The sequence below is a fragment of the Falco cherrug genome, chromosome 1, assembly GCF_023634085.1.
Source record: "Falco cherrug isolate bFalChe1 chromosome 1, bFalChe1.pri, whole genome shotgun sequence".
Classification (NCBI taxonomy): domain Eukaryota; kingdom Metazoa; phylum Chordata; class Aves; order Falconiformes; family Falconidae; genus Falco; species Falco cherrug.
The window spans coordinates 117397395-117421424 of record NC_073697.1 but is presented as its reverse complement, the minus strand read 5'-3'; the positions used below and the strand labels follow the sequence as shown (position 1 = coordinate 117421424).

The 24030-nt window shown below is 53.8% G+C and overlaps 1 protein-coding gene across 6 annotated transcripts in view; it reads right to left on the bottom strand.

Annotated features, from left to right (window-relative positions):
* The window catches only part of PIK3R5 (phosphoinositide-3-kinase regulatory subunit 5), a 64815-nt gene that overhangs the window by 5354 nt on the left and 35431 nt on the right, over nt 1-24030 (bottom strand). For 5 of the 6 annotated variants that reach the window (XM_055723210.1, XM_055723192.1, XM_055723216.1 and 2 more), the window contains exons 2-16: nt 23054-23163; nt 14703-14803; nt 13169-13237; nt 12260-12398; nt 9721-9790; nt 8071-8245; nt 7380-7533; nt 6815-6898; nt 4896-5652; nt 4642-4795; nt 4331-4456; nt 3962-4087; nt 3074-3167; nt 1717-1793; nt 345-438 (exon numbers count right to left, since the gene is read on the bottom strand). In XM_055723210.1, coding sequence (XP_055579185.1) covers nt 345-438; nt 1717-1793; nt 3074-3167; nt 3962-4087; nt 4331-4456; nt 4642-4795; nt 4896-5652; nt 6815-6898; nt 7380-7533; nt 8071-8245; nt 9721-9790; nt 12260-12398; nt 13169-13237; nt 14703-14803; nt 23054-23150 — 2317 coding nt within the window. In that variant the 5' untranslated portion in view covers nt 23151-23163. The remainder of the gene's footprint in view (nt 1-344; nt 439-1716; nt 1794-3073; nt 3168-3961; nt 4088-4330; nt 4457-4641; nt 4796-4895; nt 5653-6814; nt 6899-7379; nt 7534-8070; nt 8246-9720; nt 9791-12259; nt 12399-13168; nt 13238-14702; nt 14804-23053; nt 23164-24030) is intronic. The other variant, XM_055723219.1, reaches the window with a different exon arrangement.

The following is a 24030-nucleotide window of genomic DNA, read 5'->3' as shown; positions in this document are numbered from 1 at the left end:
ACCCTCTCCCTTGGTCCCACTTCATTTAACAACAGGTTTACCAGTCTCTCCTCCTCCTTACTAAGCAAGTGTTGTTCTGGAAAGCACCATTCCCCAGTGATCATCCTGGTTTTTTGGACTACCCCAGCCCCATTCCTAATGGACATCACATTTCCCCGGCTGAAGCTTTAGGACAGTGGGACATCGAATGTCCTTTGTTCCTCATGTGGTGCCAAGGACTACAGTATGTTCCAGGGAACACCAGATACCTCCCACATCCCTCCTTTGCTCCAGCCAGAAGATCCACACTGTCCTCTCACCCCACCAGTCCCTCCCGCAAAGCCACAAAGACCACCTCTACCCACCTAGTTCTTCATACTTCTTGCAGGCTTTGCTAAGGTTGACGGATGTGCAGACCTTCTCAACATCGTTCCAGTGACTTCTTCCACTGATGGCTGTCTGCAGGGACCAACCAAAACCCATGAGATAAAATAATAAAATCATAGAATCATTTAGGTTGGAAAAGACCTTTGAGATCGTCAGTTCCAGCCATTAAGCTAACACTGCCAAGCCCACCACTAAACCATGTCCCTAAGCACCACACCTACATGTCTTTTAAGTACCTCCAGGGATGGTGACTCCACCACCTCCCTGGGCAGCCTGTTCCAGTGCCTGACCACGCTTTCAGTGAAGACGTTTTTCCTACTATCCAACATAAACCTCCCCTGGCACAACCTGAGGTTGTTTCTTCTTGTCCTGTCACTTGTTACCTGGGAGAAGAGATCAACTCCCCCCTCCGCCTACAGCCCCTGTCAGGCAGCTGTAGGGAGCAATCAGGTCACCCCTGAGCTGCCGCCTCTCCAGGCTGAACACCCCCAGCTCCCACCGCTGCCCCCCATCAGACGGTGCCCCAGCCCCTTCCCCAGCCCCCTGCCCATCCCTGGACACGCTCCAGCCCCTCTGTGCGTCCCTCTTGGAGCGAGGGGCCCAGAGCTGAACCCGGGGTTCGAGGTGCAGCTGCACCAGTGCTGAGCACAGGGGGATGGTCACTGCCCTGGTCCTGCTGGCCACGCTGTCTCAGACACAAGCCAGGATGCTGTTGGCCACCTTGGCCACCTGGGCTCACTGGGGGCTCATGCCCAGCCGGCCGTCAGCCAGCCCCCCCAGGCCCTTTCCCTCCGGGCAGTTCCCAGCCCCCTGCCCCAGCCTGCAGCGCTGCTGGGGCTGCTGTGACCCACGGGCAGATGCCACACTTCAGGCTGCCATTACCCTACCCCACCTGTCTGTGCTAGCTCAGACCTGGATTTACCTGGAGCTGCACAGACAAAGTTTGAGTAGGCATTACAATCCATTTAACATTACATTTACAAAATATTGCCCAGGCTTAACACTAAATAACTGCAGATGAACCAGCAAAACAGGCGGGCTGCTGTGACCAGCAGAAGGTCGCCCCTTGGAAGCAAAGCCCACCAGCATAAAGCAGCATCGAGTACACATCCACCTATGGAAACTGGCTGCACGTTCCCTATTTTACCAGGCTGAAGAGGAGCGGAAAGCCACCCCAAATTAGCCAGTAACTAGACAATTAGCTTGAGTTTGGCTCATCTGGGCTTGGATCTGGGCTCCTCCAGCGGACTGTCAGCATTGGCCTCTCTCAGCCCCCAGCTGAGAGACGTTTGCTCAGCACCGAAGTGGTTTTCTGCCCCATTTGTCTTTGTGCAAGTCCTGTGCACTCACCTTGCTGTAGGCGATCTGTAGTGTTAGTGGGATTGCTTCTCTGTCTCCGTCTATGCCCAGCCTTTTGCTGCCTGGACCTGCACAAAACAAGGAGCAAAAGTCACACAGCGCCCTTTCATCCTCATTCTTCAGCCGGCTACTGATACAGCAGCATGCTCGGTACCTACAGAAAGGGGGGGGGCGGGCGGGCAAAAAATGGTTTGCTGAACACAGCTGTGGAGCAAAAAGGCAAAAAGAAAAGGTGGCTTAAGAGCTGCCAGAAAGCAATTAATCCACTGCAGAAATTTCAACACAAAGCACAACAAGCAGCTCTGCAAAACTGAAAGCGGTGCTGGCTAAGCCAGTGCAGAGGGGTCAGCGCTCCAGGGAAAACACAAAGCAATAAAAGGCCGCCTTGCTCACCCAGCTCCTGTTTTTCCCAGCATATTTCTGCCCACATTAAATTAGCCTTGAAATACTGTGCCCAACACTTACTAACTTTTTTTTTTCCCCCCTGGATAATTTTTTGCAGATGTTAAGTGCTGCCAGACAACCCAAGGGAGGAAAAAAAAAAATAAAAAATCAGGACTGGTGGTTTCATGAGTTACTGGGAAGAGATCTTGCCCAAGCCTGTATTTTGGGGGCGTGGGGTGGTGGCACTTCATATGGAGGATATTTTATGGGCTCTGTTTAGAAAGACAAGGTGGGATCACAGAAAAGTTGGTTAAAAAAATTAAGCAACATGTTTCAATGCAGTATTATTGGGTGGCCAGGAGGTGTCCCTGCGAGCTGCGCTGCTCCCGGCAGCACCTTGCCAGTGGTACCCAGGGGGGAGCCGAAGACCACACTGCAGGCAGATGCTTCTGCCATTGCTTCTTCTCTCTAATAATTCTATAGATTCCTGGCATAAAAACTCACGGATCTCCCTTGCAGGAAGGCTCCAAGCACATGCACAAACCTTGCTTTGCCCAGTAAACTAGAAGAACGGAAAGGGCAACTTTATAAGTGATGTTCCTGGAGAAAGCACAAACTACAGAAAGCAGCAAAGATAAAAGATGAAGAGCTGTATTTGGCCAGGTGCGGATGAGAGGAAGGAAAAGGGTGTGCAGTTGTTTTATTGCAAATACATTTTAGAGTTAGGAGTAGTAAAAACAACAAGGCACTGTCACGGCTTTGCTCCTGAAGAGGAACTCAAGTATTATGCTGCTTCACTTCCAAATTTGTGAAAAGATGTCTGGATCTTTGCTCATGATGCAATCTGGGCTCAGACACCTCTTTGCAGCCCACGCTCCCTCCAGCCCCTCCTTCCCTTCACCTCCCAGCCCAGTGGTTTGCAGACCCCCACCCCGAGGCTGCGGGTGCAGAAGCAGCTCCAGACCTGACGCCTTGATGGCCCGCGTGGCTGCCGAGTGGCCCAGCTCGAGGGAATGGATGAAGACTTCAGTCATCTTTTCTCCCCCAATGAAGGTGAGCTGCCGGGGGAAGAGTGAAGATGTGGTGCTGAGGAGACCCAGCCAATGTTCACCCCTCCCACTCCTTACTACAGGGAAGAGGTCACTTTGGGAAAATCCTTCCATGTTTTCAAAATGCACCTTTCATCAGCTGCCTTGGGTGACACTTGCCTTCAGCTGCACTTCAGACTGTTTTAACAGACCACCAGCAAGCAAAACAACCCAAAACCCTAATTTTCATTTCAAGAAAACTCCCCAGCCCACTGAAAAGAAAACCCATGATGAGCCTAACAGCAGGGTCTGGGCATCGCTTTGGGTGACAGCGATCCTGTGACCAGCAGCAACTCTGCTTGCCACAGCCCTGCTGCAGCCAGTCCTGGCCACAGCACCAAAGCAGGCGTTGCAGTCGTGCATTCACCCCTTCCCACCATGTCCACCCCCTGCACACAGTGTGGCATGGAAAACAGGCTCCATGGAGGGGCTCGCTTTGGAAAGCAGAGTACCAGAGGAACTTCCAGTGGTGTGGATAACCCGTCAGGAGTTTGACTGACAGGAGTCACTTTGTGTCATGGGGAAAGGTATTTGGATGGAAAACTGCTTGTGTGACGCAGGGATTGTCTGGGCAGGACCTGCATGCTCTCAGTCCCTGAGCCAAAGCCCCATGGGCACCCAGGGAATAAGAGGAGATGTGCCTCACCAGCACGTGGTGGCTGTGCCACAGCCCCAGCGCTTCACAGGCAGGTGCCAAGTTGGTGGCACAGGTAAAAGCCCCCCCCCCTCCCGCTCACCAAAGCAGGGCTGAGCCCTTTGCCTACCTCCGTCTGGTAGAGCTGCAGCAGGACAGGGCGGGTGGCGAAGCGGCAGTAGTAGAGGATCATGTCTGCCAGGATGGGCAGCTGCTCCTGGGAGTCCTCCTGGGGCTCAGCCTCCAGCTTGGCAGACTGTGGTGAGAGTAAGTCACAAGCCTGATGGGGTACATGGTACCCACAGTCCAGTGCCAAGAACTGCCCATCCCACCACACCAGGGAGAGAAACCCTCCTCCTGACCACCAGGAACCCCCATTTTCATCCCATATCCCTGGAGGACACCCTTCTGCACAGGACTGTGGTGGCCAGAAGCTCTCCAGATCCCCTGTACCTTGGGGAAGGGGGATGCCAAGACCTACCAGCTGGCACACACGTACCTGACACAGCACATCCATGGGCAGGTTCATCAGCCCAAGAACATTGCGCTCGTACCATGGGTCCAGCATACCGATGTAGTGGGAGATGTCATTGGTGCTGCTCTCCATCCCAGCCAAGCTGTGATCCTGAAACGAGACACACTGGGGTCACTCTGAGCCCCCCACCCAGGCTCCTCAATCCACACCTGGGGCTGGTGGAAGGGACGCCAGTGCTCCCCTCAGCCTGCCCTGCCGACCTCCACACACACCGCTTGCAGGGCCAAGCAGAGGACTGGTGGCACCCCAAGCCCTGCAGTGAGCAGGACACCTACCATCTGTGCCGAAGAGCGGAGCTGTGGGTCCCCCAGGGATGGGGAGGGATGCATCAGCGGGGTTGATGGAGCCAAGCAGCTCCTCTTCACGGGGACGTAGAAAAATTGCAGTTTGAAGTACCTTGTCAGTGAGGGGCAGGTGCTCTCCTTGAGCCTAGGGAGAAGGTGGGAGAGGGCTGGGTGAGCAAAGCCCTCCACAGTGTCCCAGCAGGGCCAGGTTCCTGCAGCCAGACCCCCTGCACTGCCCAGCTCACCTGAGGTTGCTGTAGGCTCGGGCCACTTTCCCCGAGATGCGGTCGGAGCCGAAGACCACAACACGCAACGTGGACACCTTGGCATCCTCATCGTAGCTGAGGAAGGGCCGCCGGTGGAGGCTGAGGCACCGCGGGGCGAGCGGGGCCGGCAGCCGCTGGCTCAGGACGTGCTGCGGCAGCGAGTGGGCACGCCGGGAGCGTGCCGGGATGCGGTGCTTGGCCTGGGGCGTGCACAGGCTCTCAGCCCGGCGCAGGGGCAGCGAGAGCGAGCCCATGTCTGGGCAGTCCTTCAGGTCCCTCCTCAAGACCAGCTGGCTTTTGCTCTTGAACAGTTTGTAGATCTTGTTGGTCAGCGTCTGTCTGTATTTGTGGTGGGTCTTCTCCACCTTCAGCTCCGGCCGCCCCACCATGTCCAGGGAGCTCTCGTCGCTGTCCTCTGCGTACCCGCTGTCCATGCAGTCCTTCAGACTGGAGACAAATGACTTCAGGGACTTTCTGGAGACCACCGTCAGCTCTGAGATGGAGTCCTTGGAGGTGGTGAAGAGGGACACTCGCGAGGGCTTAGATCCCTCCTCCGACAGCACTGAGTACACAGAGTCTTTGGAAATGGTGCAGATGGGGGAAAGCAGCGAGTCCCGCTCGGGGGAACAGCCATCGGTTTCTACCTCCTCCTCCTCCTCCTCTTCATCCTCCTCGTTCTCAGAGGCCATGGGCTCAACAACACTGCACTCTTTGCTGAGGACATCGTTGAGGATATCTGAAAGGCAACCAGAGGGAGATCGTGTCTGGCACGGGCTCCAGCGTAACCACTGGAAACGCGATGACCCCAGACAGCGCTACTACTACAGCATGGCCAGTGCTCTCTTTGGTCCTGCACCGTTTCAAACAAGGAGCTGAAAATCTCCTATGGAACGTTTTTAGATTTCTATACGGTGCTCAGATGCAATGCAAAACAAAACGTATGTCTCTCCTTGAGGTTACGTTCTGTTTGGGTTCTCAAAAGGCAAACACCAGTTGGGGTTTGCTTCCTTCCTACACAGATTTCACAACACGCCCGTGTCCGATCCAGGTGTAACCAGAGGGCAGGGGGAAAGCAAAGCATTTGGCTGATGAAGCCCCAAATCACCCCACTGCAGGTGGCCTCCTGGAAGGCTGCGCTGCTCACTGCAGAGCCCAAGCCAGAGCTCTGGTCCAGCTTGCTGGGGTCAGCAGGCAATTAACACTAAAACTTCAGGGGAACCAGGTCTTTCAGAAATAGGGAAGCTGGAGAGCCCAGCTCAGCAGAAAGGGAAGCCACTGCTTCCCCTGAAAAACTGCTGCAGCTGAGCCAAAAGCATGGCAAAGCTCCTCATCCATCCCTGCTGTGGGGGGTGGGAAGAGCTGTAACGTCCAAGGGGTCTCAACCCCACAAAGCCCTGACATCTCAGTGCGGTCAGCCTTTTCTAGCAACAATTATTTCCAGGGCACAAGCAAGGTTTACCCCTTGCAGAAGAGCTTTCTACCGAACAAGGTCTTCTCCCTACCAACATCCCCACAGACTCGGGTGCAACAAACCTCTTCCAGCTTAACACAAGGCACAGCTCTGCCCAGGAGATCAAGCCCTGCATGATTTGTCACTGACAACACGTTTCGGGGCCACCAGTGTCTTGTGTCCACTGCTTGGATGAGGGCTCTGCTTGGGATCACAGCAGGCATCATGCCCGAGCCGACACCCACATCCTCTCCCGTCTAGGGGATGGTGGCACCCACCGCATCACCCATCTCTCCCTCCAACACCAACATTTTGTTATTGGCCCTTTCAGGCTCTGGCCAAAGTTTGTGCCATGCACCTGGCTGCACGCAACAGCCCCAGCCAAGCTGAAGTGCTGCGACAGGGAGCAGGGGTCTCACTGGGAAGGACAGGGACCCCCTCCACTTACCAAAGTTATCCTGATCCCAGCTGTAAGTGTAGCAGCGAGCGGCAGGGATGGGGATGGTGTGGAGCTTGCGGGGCTGAGCCTCACCTGGGAAGATAGGAGGGAGAGGAGTGAGTTTGCAGGGATCCCCGTACTGCTCCCGACAACTCTCCAGCCTGGTGGGAGATGCCACCCACCCCATCCACATGTTTTGGGTGGTCTAGGTCATGCAGAAAACCCATGCTGCTGTCATTATCCCCATGAAGTCATGTGCAGTCGGGATGAGGGCACATTTCACACTTCTATGAGCCATCAGACATCATTGCTACTGTTGGTTTCTGATTTAACATTTTCATGTCACCCACTAAGGCTGGACAATTATTTTTTGTTGTTGTTGCAATTTTAATGAGAGATTGCAAACCACTTCTGGCTCATCATTTGGTTACAAAATAGCACCTGGGTTGGTGGTTTTTTTGTTGTAGCTGTTGTTGCACTGGTTTGAAACTTGGTGCAAAACTGCTGGGGGCTGCTGCAGGGGCTGAGCCAGCAGAAAATCCTGGAGGAAAGAGGGGCACAGGGGTTTTCTCACCCGTGATGACAGGAAAGGATGCGGCCCCGGCAATATCCCGCAGCGCAGACTGCAGCCGCTCCCGGGCCAGGACAGGGTCGCTGCTGGTGGCTGCAATCTCCTGCGCGTCAGCGGCGCTGGCATAGATCTCTGAGAGCTCTTCCAGTGTCTTGGACTGGGGGGAGCAGAGCCAAGGCAAGAGATGGAGGGGGCCCCTTCACAGAGGCAACACACAGGTCTTGGGGGCAGGATCATTAACTACTACTGGGCAACTCCCTCCCTCCACTACCTCCTACCCCCTTAAGTCCATCACAACTTTTGCAAAGGGAAAAAAAAAAGTTTGAAAACACCTAAGGGGGGTTTTGGTCACAGTTTGTTGCTCCTCCCTCCCAAACACCAAAGCAAAGCGTTTCTCTGATCGAACAGACACTTTTGCTACATTTCAGATCCGGAGGCACTTCCTCTCTCCACTCGGAGGTGGGGAAGGGAGTAAAAGGCGAGTGACACACACACATCCCAACGTCACAAAACAGAAGCACAGACACACACAGTCTAACCCAAGAAGGGAAAGACGTGTGTGCTTCTTACAAGAAGCAGTATCAAAACTTTTGCCAATGAATGTTATTTTGGTCAGGAAATCCAGCAGCCAACTGCATGAAACTGCTCCTGGTGGCATTGTGGCATCACCAAAGGTCTCGCCACCAGTGCCTACCTTCAGGAGGTGATGCAGGCTGTCCAGGTCGCAGTGGGTACCGAAGTTGGCCTGGTAGAGATGCTCAAGGAGCACGACGAGCGTGGCGTGCTGCGGCTGCTCGCTGCTGCTCAGCTTCTCGGCGATGGAGAGGAACTCGCTCCGCACCTCGGAGCGGTTGAGCAGCAGCACGGTCCTGGGGACAAGGGGACTGCGGTTAGGCCAGGTAGCCAGGCTTGGAGGCTGGTGGCACATGAAACTCCCAGATAAATTCACACTAGATGGCAGTGTCCTCACGCGCCGGTCACGGCTGGAGGGTCTCGGGGCTGTGCAGGGGTGACAGACCCAGCTGCAGTGCCAGCTGCGGGCAGGGAGTAGGTAATGGATGAGCATCCTCCACCCTGCTCCTCAGCACCATCCCTGGCACCATCTCTTCTGCCGCATCCCCAATGTGACCAGCCCAATAATCGTGCAATCAAACCCAGACAGGGCTCTGGCCCAGCAGCCTGTTGTCCTAACTGGACATCCAGCATGCACAGTGAAGGGGAGGGATAAACAATGAGTGGCCCCCAAAACATCCTACTCTTGCAAGATGCAGGTGAGAGCATCCACAGGCTTTGAATTCTCAAACCTGCAGCCCAGACTGCATGTGCTTCTGCTCATGGATGACAACAGTCACAGAATCACAGAGGGGTGGGGGTTGGAAGGGACCTCTGGAGTTCATCTGGTCCTAAAGCAGGTTCACCTAGAGCAGTTGCACAGAATTGCATCCAGGCAGGTTCTGAATGTCTCCAGAGAAGGAGACCTTGCTGAGCAAAACCGGCTCTGAATTAAGGATGTGCTCTGGTGTGCTTGGTTCTAGAAAGCTCAGGCAATGGGCAGAATCTTTTAACAGGCCCAGTGTTCAGCCTGTGTACAGCTTTGTGCCAGGTTGTCAGGGCTCTTCATGCAAATACAGCCATCCTGCTGCAAGTCATCAGTGATTGCACTTGCACCACTATAAGCATGTAGGGCAGCGGAGCTGCACTGGGGAAGCAACACTGCAGCACCAGCGCAGCTGGGTGGGATACAGGTGCAGATCCAGAGCTGCATGGCACAAGTGGACAAGCCAGGAGAGCAGGACACCCCTCCTGCACAGAGTGGAGGTGGCTGTGCACAAAGGACTGTCCCTGGGGCTGGGACTGCGGCCACAAGGGCATGCACTGCCCAGGCTCATTTTCCTATTAACAAATGAGGTGCCCTGGCAGAAGGAAAGGTTCAGCCCTCGAATAAGGTGCAAAGTCTGACTGTGGTCAGAGCTGCAAGGCTTTCATTAATTGTTGCACTAGCACAGACTCACTTCTGACCCCCTTTGGGGTGGCAGCTCCCAAACATGCAGATCAAAGCATCTCCTGGCTGTTCTTCAACTTACGCCAAGATCAGCAGCTCTCCATAGAGGAGACTCTGCCTTCCCCAGCTGGGGAGCCCACAGACCCTGACCCATGGCTGTGGAAATGCCACAGCCACTTTCCTTGATCCCTTCCACAGCTCAGCCCATCTATCCAGCTCTTCTCCCCAGCACGCACCACTACACCTTTGAGATACTGCTCACTGCAGCCCCACTGCTGCTTAAGCAGTGCGAGATGGTGGCGATGCCAAGAGTGGCACAGCCAGGCCCATGGCCACACTTACACGGTGGAGCTCTGGTAGTTCTTCACAGGCAGCCCCTGCTCTGTCCTCACCAGCCTCTGGAAAGAGATCCCTGGGGGAGAGAGTAGAGCACATGAGACACGGCACCACTGCAGACCGCCCTGACTTCGTCTCCAGGACAGTGCTGACCTGGCCAAGCCACTGCCCAGCATGGGCACGGCAGCACTGAAAGTCCTCAGGGGGACAAGGCACAGCCACCGTGTAAGGGGACCAGCCCAGGAGCAAGGGAGCCTTGGGATGTAAAGGATGAAAGCCCAGAGCGATGGGAAAGCAACCAAAGGACGGGACAGGAGTGTGGCTCCATCTCCAGTCCCCTCTGCTCCACTGCTGATGCGGGATGTGAATTACACGGATGATATTTAGCAGCTTCCACATTTGCTTTAGTTCCCCAGGCCCCGGATCTCACTTATGGACAGCAGGTCACTGCCACCTTTGCCCCTGCAGACACAGACCCCACACCAGCCCCAGCAGAAGAGAGGCTAGCATGGGCAGCCCACATCCCTGGATGCATCCCTGGGACCATCCCATCAGGATCCCAGCCAGGTGACATCAGATGGACCTGGGCTGGGTGGCAACAGCAAAACCCATGTCACCCCCAAACAGCAGGACTGGGGTACATCTTGGGAAAGATTTTATGGTGTCAGTAAGATCCATCACCTTTATTGCTGCAGGCAGCCACCTCCCAGCCCCAGCTGCTGCTCAGCAGCCCAGGAGCAGCACCCACGGTGGGGCCAGCACCCATGGACAGCTCATGTTGATCCACACAGGCCCCCTGGTTATGGCAGCGTTCACCCCTCTTGCAGGGGCATCAGCCCCAGTTTGTAGGTAAAAGCTATTGCATTCTTGGCAAATACTGACAGCAGCTTGTTATCAGTTAATATTTACCCTCATCTCAATAAAAAGCTTTTACTTCAGCCTCGCGGCAGGTCACTGAGGCTGTGCAACAAGCGTGTAAGGTCCTGGCCACCTTACCAGCAGAGGACACGTTTTCACTGTTCTTGGCTTCAGTTGCAGGCAGAGGCCACGGCAAGGGGCTCCCCAGCCCAGGCCAACACCTCCCACGGCATCTTTTGCCAGGGGCGGGGGAATCTCTTATACTTGTAGGAGGGGAAAAGCTTTTGGACCAAAGTCACCAGTTCACACAGCCTCAGGCACCAGCGATGGTGGTGATAACACAAGAGCAGGATGTAGCAACCCCCCACCAGCACTGGGGCTTTCCCAGTGGTCTGTAAAGCATGGCCCCAACTGGTGTCACAACAATAAATGACCTAGAAGGAGCTGGGGGAGTCCACGGCTGCAGCAGCACAGGACCAGCATCCCCATGTGTGCGCTGGCCATGCAGCTCTGGGCTGGAGGCTGGACACAGCACAGGAGCCCAGCCAGACCTTGCCTGCTGGCCGTGGCCATTTATGCTGGTGAAGCCTTGCACTCGGGGTAAATCAGCCAGTCCCATGCCCACACTGCAGAGGGTTTTGGGTTTTTTTTAATTTTTTTTTTTCCTTTGAAAGGATCTTTCATCCCATCTGCACCTACAAGCTTCCATCTCCATAGGACATTGCTGCCATGATGGAGACCCTGTGTTTCACATCCCCATCAGGGCTCTCCAAAGCATCTGCCCGGTTTAATGACATGGGGAAGCACTCCCAGCCACAGCCCGTGTACCCACCCAAGGCCCCCCAGGTTCTGCTCAGAGCAGGTCCTGCTGCCACGGCCCAGCACAGGATTAAACAAGGGCTGAAATCTGCTCTGTGTGGTAACAGCTCTCCGTAAGCCACCAAAGGACGGGGAGATGAAAAGAAAGGGCCTTTTAGAAATAATTGGAAGAGCTGCTCCACTGGGAACAACAGGACATCTACGAGGAGTCCTTAATTAAGAGGAGCACTGCTGCTGCCGATAGATGTGCCCAAAGCTGTATCACAAGGTAGTGTCTCCGCTGTAAAGAAAAAGCCAAGGAGTCCTATGGAAATCTCCACGCAAGGGCAGGCTTGAAGGCTCCAGCCACCTTGATGCCGATGAATGGACCCACTGTTATCACCCCAGCTACACCACTGAGCACCTCCAACAAAGGCCAGGGCTGGGCAGGAGCAGCCAGCATGTGCTTTGTCACGGAAAGGACCCACCAGTCTGAAAGGCAGCCAGGAAACAGTTACACATTTTGCTAATTCACACTGGTCCGGAGCTGAGAGTGCCTAGGATGCTCCCACCACCTTGCATGCAAGGCAGCCACTCAAAGCACAACCTGCCCTGCTCCTGCAGAGGAATCTGGTCTCACCCTGTGCTGGACTACCAGAGAAAATCACCCAGAGGACGGAGGGCAGAAGTTCTCACCTCCTGGAAAAGCTGAAGTTTGGGATGCATGGTGTGGATGCCACGCTCTAGGGATTCATGAAGCAAGCGGCACATGAAAGAGCAACACTGGCAGAGTGCCAGGAACAAACACGGGCAGTCATGGCAGCAGGTGTTTTGGGGGAAGCAGCACCAGCAGCACAGGAAAACCGTGTGGCAGGGCAGGAGCGCTTACCGGGAGCCTTGAGCTCGTTGCTGATGAAGGTGAGCAGCTCGCGGAAGATGTCGCAGTAAGGCACAGGCCAGGTCAGGAAGCTGTGGTAGACACTGGCGGCTTTCAGGAGCAGGTCACAGCCCGGTGGGAAGTGGGGAGCCTGTGGGGGATGGGAAGACATGGTTAGAAGGACAGCAAGGACACAGGCCTCGAGCGCTGCATAAAAACTCGAGGGTGCAGGCTGGCCATGGGAGGAGCAGAAGCGGATCGGAGCAGAGGGTCACCCCTGACACCCCATCCTCTCCCAAGGAAGGGTCAAAGGATCCCCACCGGGTGCAGCCCCCAGAAACCTCCATCCGCTCTGCACCTCCCCAACCTCCCAGCTGTGGCTCACGTGCCAAAGCCTATATATAAATTTCTCTTTAACACCCCCAGATCCATACAGATGCATCTCACTACAGCCTGTGCTTTTGCAAGATCTGGCAGCAATGATTTCCTCGGGATAATGATGCATTGTGCTAATAATAATAATAAAAAAAGCTATTTCCTGTGAAGGCTCCACTCCTTCTTTTCATCAGTGTTGCCCATGTATCTTGCACAAGTACAAAGGGTAATGAAAAAAAATGTGCCCTGTCTGCGTGGAGATATTGTCAGTCTACCTTTCTGATTAGCCCATCTTTAAACAAAAAGCCTAAAACACTGAAGCTCATTTTTTTCATCTTTCAGCTTGTGCAATGGTTGCCTGGTCTTGATCCCTGTAGATTCATACAGGATCCTTTGCTGAGATGAATTGATCGAAGCAGACCGTGGTATTTCAGACAAAAGCCACCCCGATGTCGGTGGTTGTTCTGTGTGGCTCCGTGGGACCCCAGACCCTGTGGCCTCCCCAGGGGCTGGGATCAAGCTACGTGCAGCAGCCTCAGGACTTACATACAGGACCGCATAGTAGAAGAGCAGAGCCAGGGGAGTTACGAGATCGTAGTCGCACTTCTCCTGCACCTGTAGGAAACAACCCAAGGGCAGAGGATGAGCCCGGTTGCTCGCCATGAGCGTTACCCAAAAGCAGCCTTGGAGGTGCTGGGAGACTCCCCAGCAGTGCAGCCGGTGCCTGACCCACACCATCACATCACCATCCCCAGCAGATTCCCTCATCTCCAAGGGAAAATAACCCCTAAAGCCCCAGTCACCCCCACCAACGGGACAGGCAGATAAGCACAGACTGCTGCTCTGCTTTTATCCTTGAGAAGCCGATTTGGCCAAGCTCCCAGCCCTCCGATGCTCCCAATCCTTGCAGAGTTGCATGGAAGTGGCTCAAAGCAGGCAGTTTGGAGAGGCAAGCAGGCAGCCTGGCCCCTGCAAGCAGCTTGCAAAGTTCTGCAGCATGGTGCAAACCATGTATTTCTGTCCCAGCCTTTACCACTGAATAGCCAGCAGAATGACTGCACTGAGGGACATAGCGATGGCTCAAGGATATGCTTGCAGACACTGTCTCCTCTTGTTCATGAGCACAGAATGAAGTGCAATAAACCACTATGGAAACCCAAACGTAATAAAACACTATCTACAACTAGATCAAGTCCAGACATTTAAAAGAAATATAAATTAATTAAACCAAATTGTGCTAATTTGAAGTGGTATCGGCTCTGCAGCCCGGCAGCTAGACAGCCTTTCTTCCCCCAGAAATGAAAGGCAGCATTTACCCCATCACATGAATCCCAGCGCTGAGGATTTAGGAAACACATCACCGTTTCCTGCCACATGAAGGGATTCCTCCGAGGTCTTCCTGGCCGCAGCCTGGGGTGACCCTGCTTGACCGACAACGCCTGGAGCTTCTCCAGCACATGATGGGGCTGCGGGTGGCTGACAGGATCAGCCCCGCTGCTGCTTCACCTCCCCACTGGGCTCAACCTGACTGTCGCCTGCCAGGCTGCTACATGGTGCAAACCCTGCCCGCGGTCCCCAGTGCCCCAGCTCTGCTTCCAGCTCTGCAGGAAGCCTAGCAGAGCCACAGCAAAGTTTCCATCAAAAACAACAGGAAACTTTCAATTTGCTCTGATTTGGAGTAGCAGCTCCCAGCTTACACCAGGGGCAGGTCTGGGGAAGGCTGGCTTCGTCTGCGCAGCCCTACAACCCAGGCTGCCCCTGCACAGTGCCAAGCAGCACTTTGGGAAATCAAAACCCTTCCCCCATGGATCTGCGGTGCTGCCCAAAAAGCAGGTACCAGAGCTGGGCTTTCCCTTGTAGCCTCCATGTGCTAAAAGCCAGCAGGACACACAGGGCTGGTCCCACCAGAGTTTTGGACCTGCCGACCCAGCATCACCTGACCCCAAGCTCCATTGCCCCAGCAATACCTTACCACAACCCAGCATCACCCACCTAACTCCACAAAACTCCATTCAGAGCAAGCCCCAGAGCTGACACCTCCTCAAAGCCCGCAGCCCTCCCCAGCAGCCCTTCAACTCACCTCTTTGGCCTTGCCGAGGATCTTCTCCACAAGGATGAGGTAGTTGCCAGCATCTCGGCTCACCAGCTCCTGCAGGCTCCAGCAGTTCAGGCACAGCCCAGCTGCAGGGGAGACAGAGCTGCCGTCACTCACAGCTCCGATCAAGAAGGTCACAGGAGGGATGAATAACGGGAAAGGGTCAGGGCAAAGGTGTTCACCACCTGCACCAGGTCATGGCAGAGGAAGAAACCTCACACGCTCATTCTGGAGGGATCTAATCTCACCAAATGGTGCTTATCTCAGCAGCATCGCTTCATACCCGAGCACCTCCACACTCACACAGCCCAACACGCTCAGCTGGGTCAGATGCCTCTCACCGAGGCAGGTGGGGTAGCTGATGTGCCTGCACTGCCACATGCGTGCTGCAGAGGCCAGAGGGATGTGCATGGCATGGCTGGATGCCCACCTTCATTCTGCCTGAGCACACAAAACCCACTAGTGTGGCCCCTTGCCGTGCTGCCCCCAGGCTCAAACACCCCAGATGCACTATCCCAACTATAAACTCACTCAAACCCTGCAAAACTCAGTTCCCCGCTGCGCACACCTCCAACCCTCTCCACCTGCATCACGCCTGAGGGAAGGTGCTGCATCCCCCCAGCCAGCTTCCCCACACCCTGGAGATGCACCATCACATCAGCATCGCAGCAGTCAGAGTTCATACCAGCATTGCTGTAAAGCCTGCCCAGCATTTTTTCCAGCTCTCTTAGCACCTTCAAATTTTTGTTAAATATTTAAAAGCCTGGCAGAAGATTAGCCAGAGTGAGAGAGAACTGCCATGCAAAAGGACAGAGGGTCCTTCACCCCTGTTAATTGAAATCCCCCCGGCCTCAGTTCCCAGGCATCTGCCTCCTGCTGCTGGGACCCAACCGGTGACAATGGCCCAAGGTGTTTCCCGAGGCCATCGCTCTTCTTGGCGGTCAGGGCCACCTCCCAGATGGTCTTAGAGGAAATGTTCTGTGCGAAGGCTGTCGGGCGCCTCCATTCATCCCGGCCTTGCATCCCAGGGGAGGAGGCAGTGCTCGCCGACACCTCGGACCAGGATCTGCAGAGCAAGGGGGAGCAGCACCTCCTCCTTCTCTTCCTCCTCCCCTGGTGCCACACACAACCCCATGGAGAAAAGTTACGGAGAAATTCCAAGCAAACAGCCTAACAAATATCTGAGAAGGGTCCATGTTTTCACCTCTGCCATTCTGCATCACCATGAATTTTTACCACAGGAGTGGATGCAGTGCAGGCACCACACAGCTCAGCTACAGCCCATGGCTTGGTTCAGGGGGTGGTGGCACTGGGGCTCTTCCAATCTCAGTCCAAAAGCAAAGCCAAGAGAAACAGAGCTTCTCACTGCGAGGAAGTGGGTCTAATGATCAAAGAGCAAAAAATAAATATAAATCCACCTGCTTTTCACTCACACAGTCTATTAAGCGCACAGAAACACCGACCCACGCGTGCTGGCTGTCACGTTGGAGCTGGCAAGGAAGAAACAATGCCACAAGCTGGCAAGGGGACAGTGGTATACATCACAAACCTACAGGTCACACTGTCCGTCCCTCAAATGTTATCCCCAACTGCAGAGGCTACAAATTCATCAAGCGTACAGACATGTGTGACAAGCAAGATGAATTTAAACCAGGGGAGAGGTCTGCCATGGCCCAGCTGGGAGAAGTCAATGCCAAGACAAGCAAAACTAGTGCTAAGGTTGCAAAACCCACCTTCATTTGGGTGCTTCCATGTCCATGTGTGTGTCCCCATGGAGAGGCACTTGCTCACCCAGACACACGCTATTTCTGTAGCTTTATGCCTAGCTTGTAAGTGAATTAACAGGGCAGGAGCCTTCCCCCACGGGAAAGCCCCCCCTGCTGCCACATAACTTTTTACTTTCAATGAATCAACATCTTCCAGTTGAGAAAGATCCCGCTGGAAAGTTTCCAAGAAGATCAGATGCACTCGCTGTTAATCACAGTTGCAATTTTTAATTTGCCTCTGGTACTTCTGGCATCTCACTCAACTTGCTAACACCCAGAGTGCCGCCGTAGACTGTGGTACCTTGTCAGCGAGGGCATAGCCACAGCAACCCGGTAATTCAGTGATGCTCTGGTTTTCCTTTGAGCTATTTTCAGAAGCCAGTGCAATGGCACAAAGCCATGGCTCTGCTTAGGATGCCCCTGGCAGACTGCTGAGATAAATCAACACTGTCCCAGAGCGCAGCATCCTCCAGGGAAAGCCCCCGCACCTGTGAGATAGCCAAGAAAGCAACCAGCCCAGCAGAAGTGGTCAGAACTGCCAGGAGCTTTGCTGACCTCAGCCAGAAGCAGCTGGGTTCACACGCTGCCTTCAAACAGCCTGTCCCGCTTCGGCCGGGAGGATTATTTCACCCGTGAGAGCCCGGCCCTGCTGCGGCTGCCCAGGGTAAGCCCAGCCGGGTGAGAGCAGCGGAGCTGAGCCCTGGCGGTGCACCACCAGCGAGGGGAACGCTGCTTCCTGTGCAAGCGTAACCACAAATACAAATAGCTCAGCAAGACACGGGCTCTTTCCTTCCTCTCGCTTCTAGCGAGGGAGATGGAAATTGTGGTGGCAGCGGCTTGCTGTGTTATTCTGCTCTGAATGGGGCAGAGGGAGCGGTGCTAGGCTGCTCGGCTGGAGGGGAGCTGGGGCAAGCCCGCTGTGAATGGGCTGGAAGGGCAGGCAAGGCTCGAGGGAAGCATCTTACAAATAGAATTCAGACCTGACATCTTCTGACTCATCTTTGGGTCTTCTACAGGAACCGTGAGCTGAAGCACAAGGGTACAGCCAGGTATACTTGAATAGCATTGCTATAAGCAGAATTTCTGTTTAATTGGTGGTCACAGCAAGGCATTGGGATTACTCAGGGATTAAGCTAAACAGTGCTGGGAGGCAGCAGGCTGCTAGGGTCTGAGCTCCTGAACTTGGCAAAGCAGCATTAGCCAGAGACACACCAAAACAGCTGCATCCTTGCTAAAAATAATCTCAAGCATAAAATGCAGCTCGGAAATCCTGGACACAATAAACAAAGACCACGCGGCAAAGCGAAGTGTTCAGCACCACCAGGCATGAGTCAGGACAGGGGACTCAGACCTGGATGGGAAATCCCTTCCCTCCACACACAGTCCAGGCCACCAGCATCCACTTTCCAACCACTGGGAGCAGAGTTAATCCCTGCAGCCATATCCCCTGCATCAGGCTAAAACGGTTATTTGGGCATGAAGGTGATGCTCTTAATGTGCACAGATCAGGCTCAAAAGCCCCAGGGTGACAGCAAAAAGCAGAATGGAGCCACTCACCTGCAGGCACCTTCTCCATCCTTATGCAGATGTCCTGCATCCCCCTGGGACACACTGGGTGCTGCAGTAGCACCCCGGGACCTTTACAAACTGCAAAGCAGCACTTGGTTTATTCCCAGGCCAGGGAGAGGCTGCCACCAGGTGAGAAACCAACTCCAGGAAGTTTTATTTGCAGCCGCTCCTCCATCTCCGTATACCTGAGCAGATGCTCAGCTGGTGCTTTGCAGTGATGGTAAATCATGCCGCCAGCTGGGTCAGACCACAGGTCCCAGGGACAACGCAGCAGTGGTGTTTTACACCAGGTCAGAGCAGCACAGAGCATGAAGTCCAAACTGGTTTCGTTCCACTGTGCTCAAAACCAGCAGCACCAGACCATGCCAGGGACCCTCCCTGTCCTGCAGGGGACAAGGGTAGGATACACACTGAGGGCACGCAGGAAGCTTGAACCTGACATTCTCCTGAACTTCACACTTGCTCTTTAATTCCCAAAACAAGATTTGTCACTATGAGATGCAAGGGAGGGCTGGAAGCTGCATGGAGTGCACAGCTTGGAACGCCCTGGGATGTCCCCAAAGTCCAGCAGAGGGATGGTCCCTGCCATCACTGCAAGCAGGAGCTGTGCTCCCCGTTACCCCCAGTCTATCAAGCTGTGCAAGCACTGGAAAGTCCTGTGTTGGTGGGGAAACAATTCACCTTACTGGCCTAAGCCCATCGCAGGGCTGGGTTTGCCGCACTCCGGCAGGTGCCACTTGGCTGAGGGACATGGGAAGTAAAACCACACACACAGACTGCTCAGTGCCTTAGGAGTGGTCCATGCAGGAGCTGCGGGGTCACCTCTGGCTCTGGTGGTGTCAAGATCAGCTTTTAAAGATGCAACTTGCGCAGGCAGCACAAACTAGAATTTCTCCTTCCAGCCCCTAAATCCTATGAATTTGTCACAGCAGGCACCAGAGACCTCCCCCGACAGGGCAGTGGGAAGACCCACAGCTAAAAAACCTACTTACACTCACCCTGCCCTCACACCCATCCATCCGGTTTTGCTCCACTAAAAGAGCAACCCGGCGGTATCTTTTTTTTTTTCTTTGTACATGGAGAATGAGTCAGATTTATCTGCCAGCAACACAGACAGCCCAGGGCACGTTGTGGCCCCGGCTGTGGGATGCAGGCGCTGCAGCACACAGTCCTGCTTTTGCTGCAGCTCCAAGCTGTGCTTATCCCAGCATCCTACACAGCACGCTTAGACTGAGCCCAGTACAAGGCAGACCCAAAGGAAAAACTCCCTTTGGGAGAGCAAAGCCCACAGCAAAGCCACCAAGCAGGGAACCAGTGCTGGGCAGAAGCTGCACCAAGACCCCCGCACCGGGAGGGAGCTTGGGCACAGTGTACGCTCTTGCTTTGATCGCTATCAGCATCGAGGAAGATGCCTGCAGCGTGCCAGGAGCCGGGCAGCAGTGGCCCCGTGGGCGGCCTCGGAAGGATGAGGCTTCACAATTTCTTTTCTGAGAAGCGCACCAAGATGCCCTCCTCCTAGAGCGGCTTGTTCCTGACCTCAGTGGTTGACATTTCCCCTCTGCTGCTCTTCATAGGGGGCAACTGTCAGGTCGGAAAAAAGAGAAATAAAGCAGAAATACCGCATCCCCAAGCTGCCTTCGCCCACGGCACTCGGGCTGGGCATCAGCTCCCAGTGCCGTCAGAAATGATACAGTTGGAGGGGTGAAAAGCAGATGTCTCCATTTCCTCCCTCCCCCAGATGTGCTCCCACCATTTCCATTATGTCCTCACCAGAATAAGGTGGTTTTCTGCAAGGGACTGCCCAGAGGAAGGGCCAACTCACAGCAGTTTGTAAGTAGGGGGGGTGAGAGGTTCCCAAAACCCAGGGGACAGCAAAAGCCTCACAGTGACAGCATCCCCTTGAGATGCATCCTGCGCTGCACAGCGGTCCAGCCCATGGCTTCCATACCCAAGCAGCTGCTTAGAGCCCCCTGAGCAGAGCACAGCAGCACCTCCCAGGGCTGGAGGCACTTCCACCCAGCCTGGGCAGTGATTTCAGCAAGAAAACCCACCATAAGCCTGGAGAAATCAGTCCAAAGGTTAAAATTTGCAAGGTTTAGTAACCAGTGCACTTTAATTCTGCACTTAGGGCTGGATGAATTTCAGACGCTGCATTTTGGTACTTGGTGACCAAGCTGGAGGATCCCCACACCAGCCTCTGTTTGCTCCCCATGAGGGTATTTAGGTGACTGCAGCTCAGCAGGGTCTGAAGCTTCTCCTCATCAGAGCTGAGCAGACTGAACTCCCTGAGCGTCACATGCGACATACCACCATTGAACGCTCATCTCCTCCTCCAGCTCACTGGTGATATTCCTCCACCCTCCTCAACAGCATCCTTCATCCCCCCCGACTGCTGTGCAGCCCCATGGCAGACACAACAGCTCCTTCCCACCCCTGGGACCCCTCAGGCACTGGGCTGCCCTACAGCCTTGCCGGCAGCTCCCCAGTCCAGCATCCCCAGCACCACCAGCTGCCAGACCCAACCCAGCACTTCCCCTCACCAAAGGCTCCCTGTTTCACTGCTCACCAGCTAGAAATAAAATATTTCTCTTCCTTTAGCACACAGATTTGACTATCATCTCTCTCCAGCAACACAGAGGAAGGCAAACTCTCCGAAGAGGGTCTCCACAAGGAAAAGCAGGTTGTCTTTCCTGGCACTCCTCTAACAGGGTTTTTTGTATGTCCAAGACAATAAATTTTAATTTAGTTCCTCCAATAAACGCTGCAGTCCAGGAAAGATTTTCTGTTCACACCCCAGAGCTGACCACAGGCTTATCCAGAGTATAAATCTGGGATGACCAAAGCACCCACACTTTTCCCTGCTGACTTCACAGACCTAAGCTGTTCAGTCACTAACGTGGAAGGGAAACAACGCGTCGGAAGCGATTACTCACCCACTCTGGAGCAACCTCTTCTAAAATTGTCATATGAAAATATAGCATTAAATAATTTAAAAATTAACAAAATCCTAGCAAGGTCTCAGCCCAAAAACCTGCAACATGGTGCATGCTATTTTCATGTAATGAAATGGTAAAAGCAAATAAATTGGGAAATAGAAGTGATATAAGAAGTTAAAAACGAGAAAGGAGAAGGCTATGCCACAGTTAAGAAGAAGACGGAGGGATTCATTGACTATATGAGGAACAGAGTCCTACCATAAATAACAGACTGGATGTGACACAGCTCAGCAATGATTCAAACTGTTGCTTGTAACACGGGGAAGGCAGAAGAATGTGAAAACATTTCTGCTCTGTTTTTGAAAAGAAATAGGAGACCCTGTTAAGGGGTGTAGCTACAGCTGTGTGCTACGCTCTGTTTTCCCCGAGTTGTCTATGTTACTGCAATAATGAAATACTTCCTACTCCAACAGCAAGGGGGTAGGGTGTGAAACAGCAGCTCTCCAAGGCAGTTGTGTTTAAAGCCAGCAGGGCTGGCAGGGAAAGCCAGCGGGGAAGAGCACTGAGCGCTGGCCAAGCCACTGCCTGGGGGGCTGCCCAGCAGCGGGACCCCGGGCACGGCAAAGCTGGTCACATCACATCCACCCACAGCTGTGGAAACGGGCTGCGCCGGTCACGCTGAAGATTTTTGGCACCAGCACAAATGCTTTTGATGAAAGGGAACTTTCTGATGTGTAAAATGCCTGAGATTCTCCCAGGAATGCCAGGTCATTCTGTCAAACCCCATAAAACCCACATGAAGAAGACCGAAAGCCAGCAGGCGGAGAGGGGGAAAATCATTAGAAATGAGGAATCGCTGGGCAGCACAGCTGCTTCCAACGGAGCCCACCACCACCTGACCCCTGCCCTGTACAGTCTGGTCTTTGCTAATGAGCCAGAAAAATTATGAAGTCATTTTTTAAAGGCTACGCTAACACAAACACCAGCGCTGAGGGGCTGGGATTAGAGAAGGGCAGAGTTTGTGAGTGACACAGGAACTGATTAATTATAATTATGGGAAGAGGTGAGTTATGAGGCACACAATGAATCGTTTGGTGAGATGGACTCCTTTGGACACGCATTGTAACGGTGCCAAACACGAGGCCGTGCTTCCAGGAACCAGGAATGTAGGTCACACCTCAGGGCACGTTTTCCAGAACATGAGGAGACCAAAAGGACCCAGGAGTCCTGGTCGCAAATGCACGAACCAAGACCCAGGGTGATGCTCCAGGGCATCACTTGGGTGGGTGAGAGGAAACAGGCACAGTGAAAGGGATTACTCCAGTATTTCACAGCAGGCAGGATACTGTTTGCATCTCTTTGTTGACTTACAGGTAAACAGAAAAGCAGAGGAGGTTGAAAAAACTGCACAGACAAAAAGAAATCTGAATCTGACAGCCCCCCAAATTCATTTCATTTCTTTTGTCTGCAAGAGGGTTTGGGAGGGATTGAATTGCAGCCTACAAGTGTGAGTATGAGGAAGAGGTGTCAAAATGACATTCAAAAATTACTTCTGCTCGCTGCTGCTCTGCCCTCACCATCACCATTCCAAATCCCTTTGCAGCCCTCTGAACATGGCTTACATCTTTACAGCCACCATGGTATCTGATCTAGATTTAAATAAAGTCGATAACAGTATCTCCATGCTTGCTTCTGACAATGCGGCTGAGATTACGCCCAAAGGCTTTGAGGACCACATGCATCAAAGGCACAGCTGGCTGATCACACAAAAGCCTTTCCTCGTGGTGAACGAAGGCTCCTCCTCTCTCCAGCTCATGCATGGACAACTGGCAAGATGCACAACTTCTCTGCTGAGTCTTTACACATGTAAGACCTAACACGACTTGTTCAGCATCTTGGGGCATCTTCCTACTGCAACAAGAGGCCCAGAAGACTGACTAGGTTAGATCCCATCCACATTGGAAGGGAGAAAAGGTCTCCAGGCAGCTCTTTCTTACCCAGGTGCTCAGGTAGGTCAGCAGATCATGCAGAGACAGAGCAAGCCCGTGGTTAATAGGTCACCTACCAGCCCATCTGCTGGAGACAGCATCTCTGCTAAGCCCATGCAGACATCTTTCCAGTGCGTGGTAAATCCTGTCCTCTGTGCACGTCGTGTGCTGCATTTTAATTCATCTCCTAAAGAGAAGGAAGAAGAAAGTTAGTATACCAGGCCCTTAGTTCAGTGCGAGGAAGAGAGCGCTGCAACATTTGTACTGTAGCACAGAAAAGATGGTCCCGGTGAAACATCACCCTGTTACTGCCTCCTGTCACCCTCGCCAAGCCCAACTGCAAGGATGGAGGTGCACATGTCCATGATCTGACCACAAGAGGCTGTGGGGCCAAGGCCCCCTCCCCCTGACCTGCTGCAGGCATATCTGCCTTCTCACAGCTTCCGTCTGTGGGACACATCAAGTCCCACTCACGTGTTTGTGGCAAGGAGGTGATCTTGGGTTAGCCTTCAGCGAAGATAATACTGCAAGAGATTACAGCTGGAGCACCTTGTGATGGGCTTGGATGGGAATCATCCAACAGCCCAGGCTGGAAGGGATCTCAAGAGATCACCTAGTCCAACGTGGGAAGACTAACAGCAGAGCCCAAGCTCCTGCTCCTTGCGCTAGGCATGGATTGTCCTTGACAGCTTTAGTGTCCGCTGGCGGCAGTCACAAAATCACTGCCAAGCGCCAGCCTTGTAAGCCAGGAGGAGCCTCCGGCACTGTCATCTCACTGCCACACAGCCAACGTGAAGAAAAGGTCCACGTGCCCTTGTAGCAATGCAGGAAAATACAGAGGGGACTTCAGCCCCAACATCCGAGGACATTGTGAAACTGCGGATTGCATGCCTGGCTGCAGCCTCTTCACAACACGGCTCTGTGCATCTCACCTCTCTTCCACAGCCCAGGGTGCAAACCTAAACCTTAGGCTGGCAGAGACTGCTGGGGGGCAAGAAGATTTTATCCCACTCAACTCATAAGCATCAGTCTGGGACACCATGAAAATAAAAGC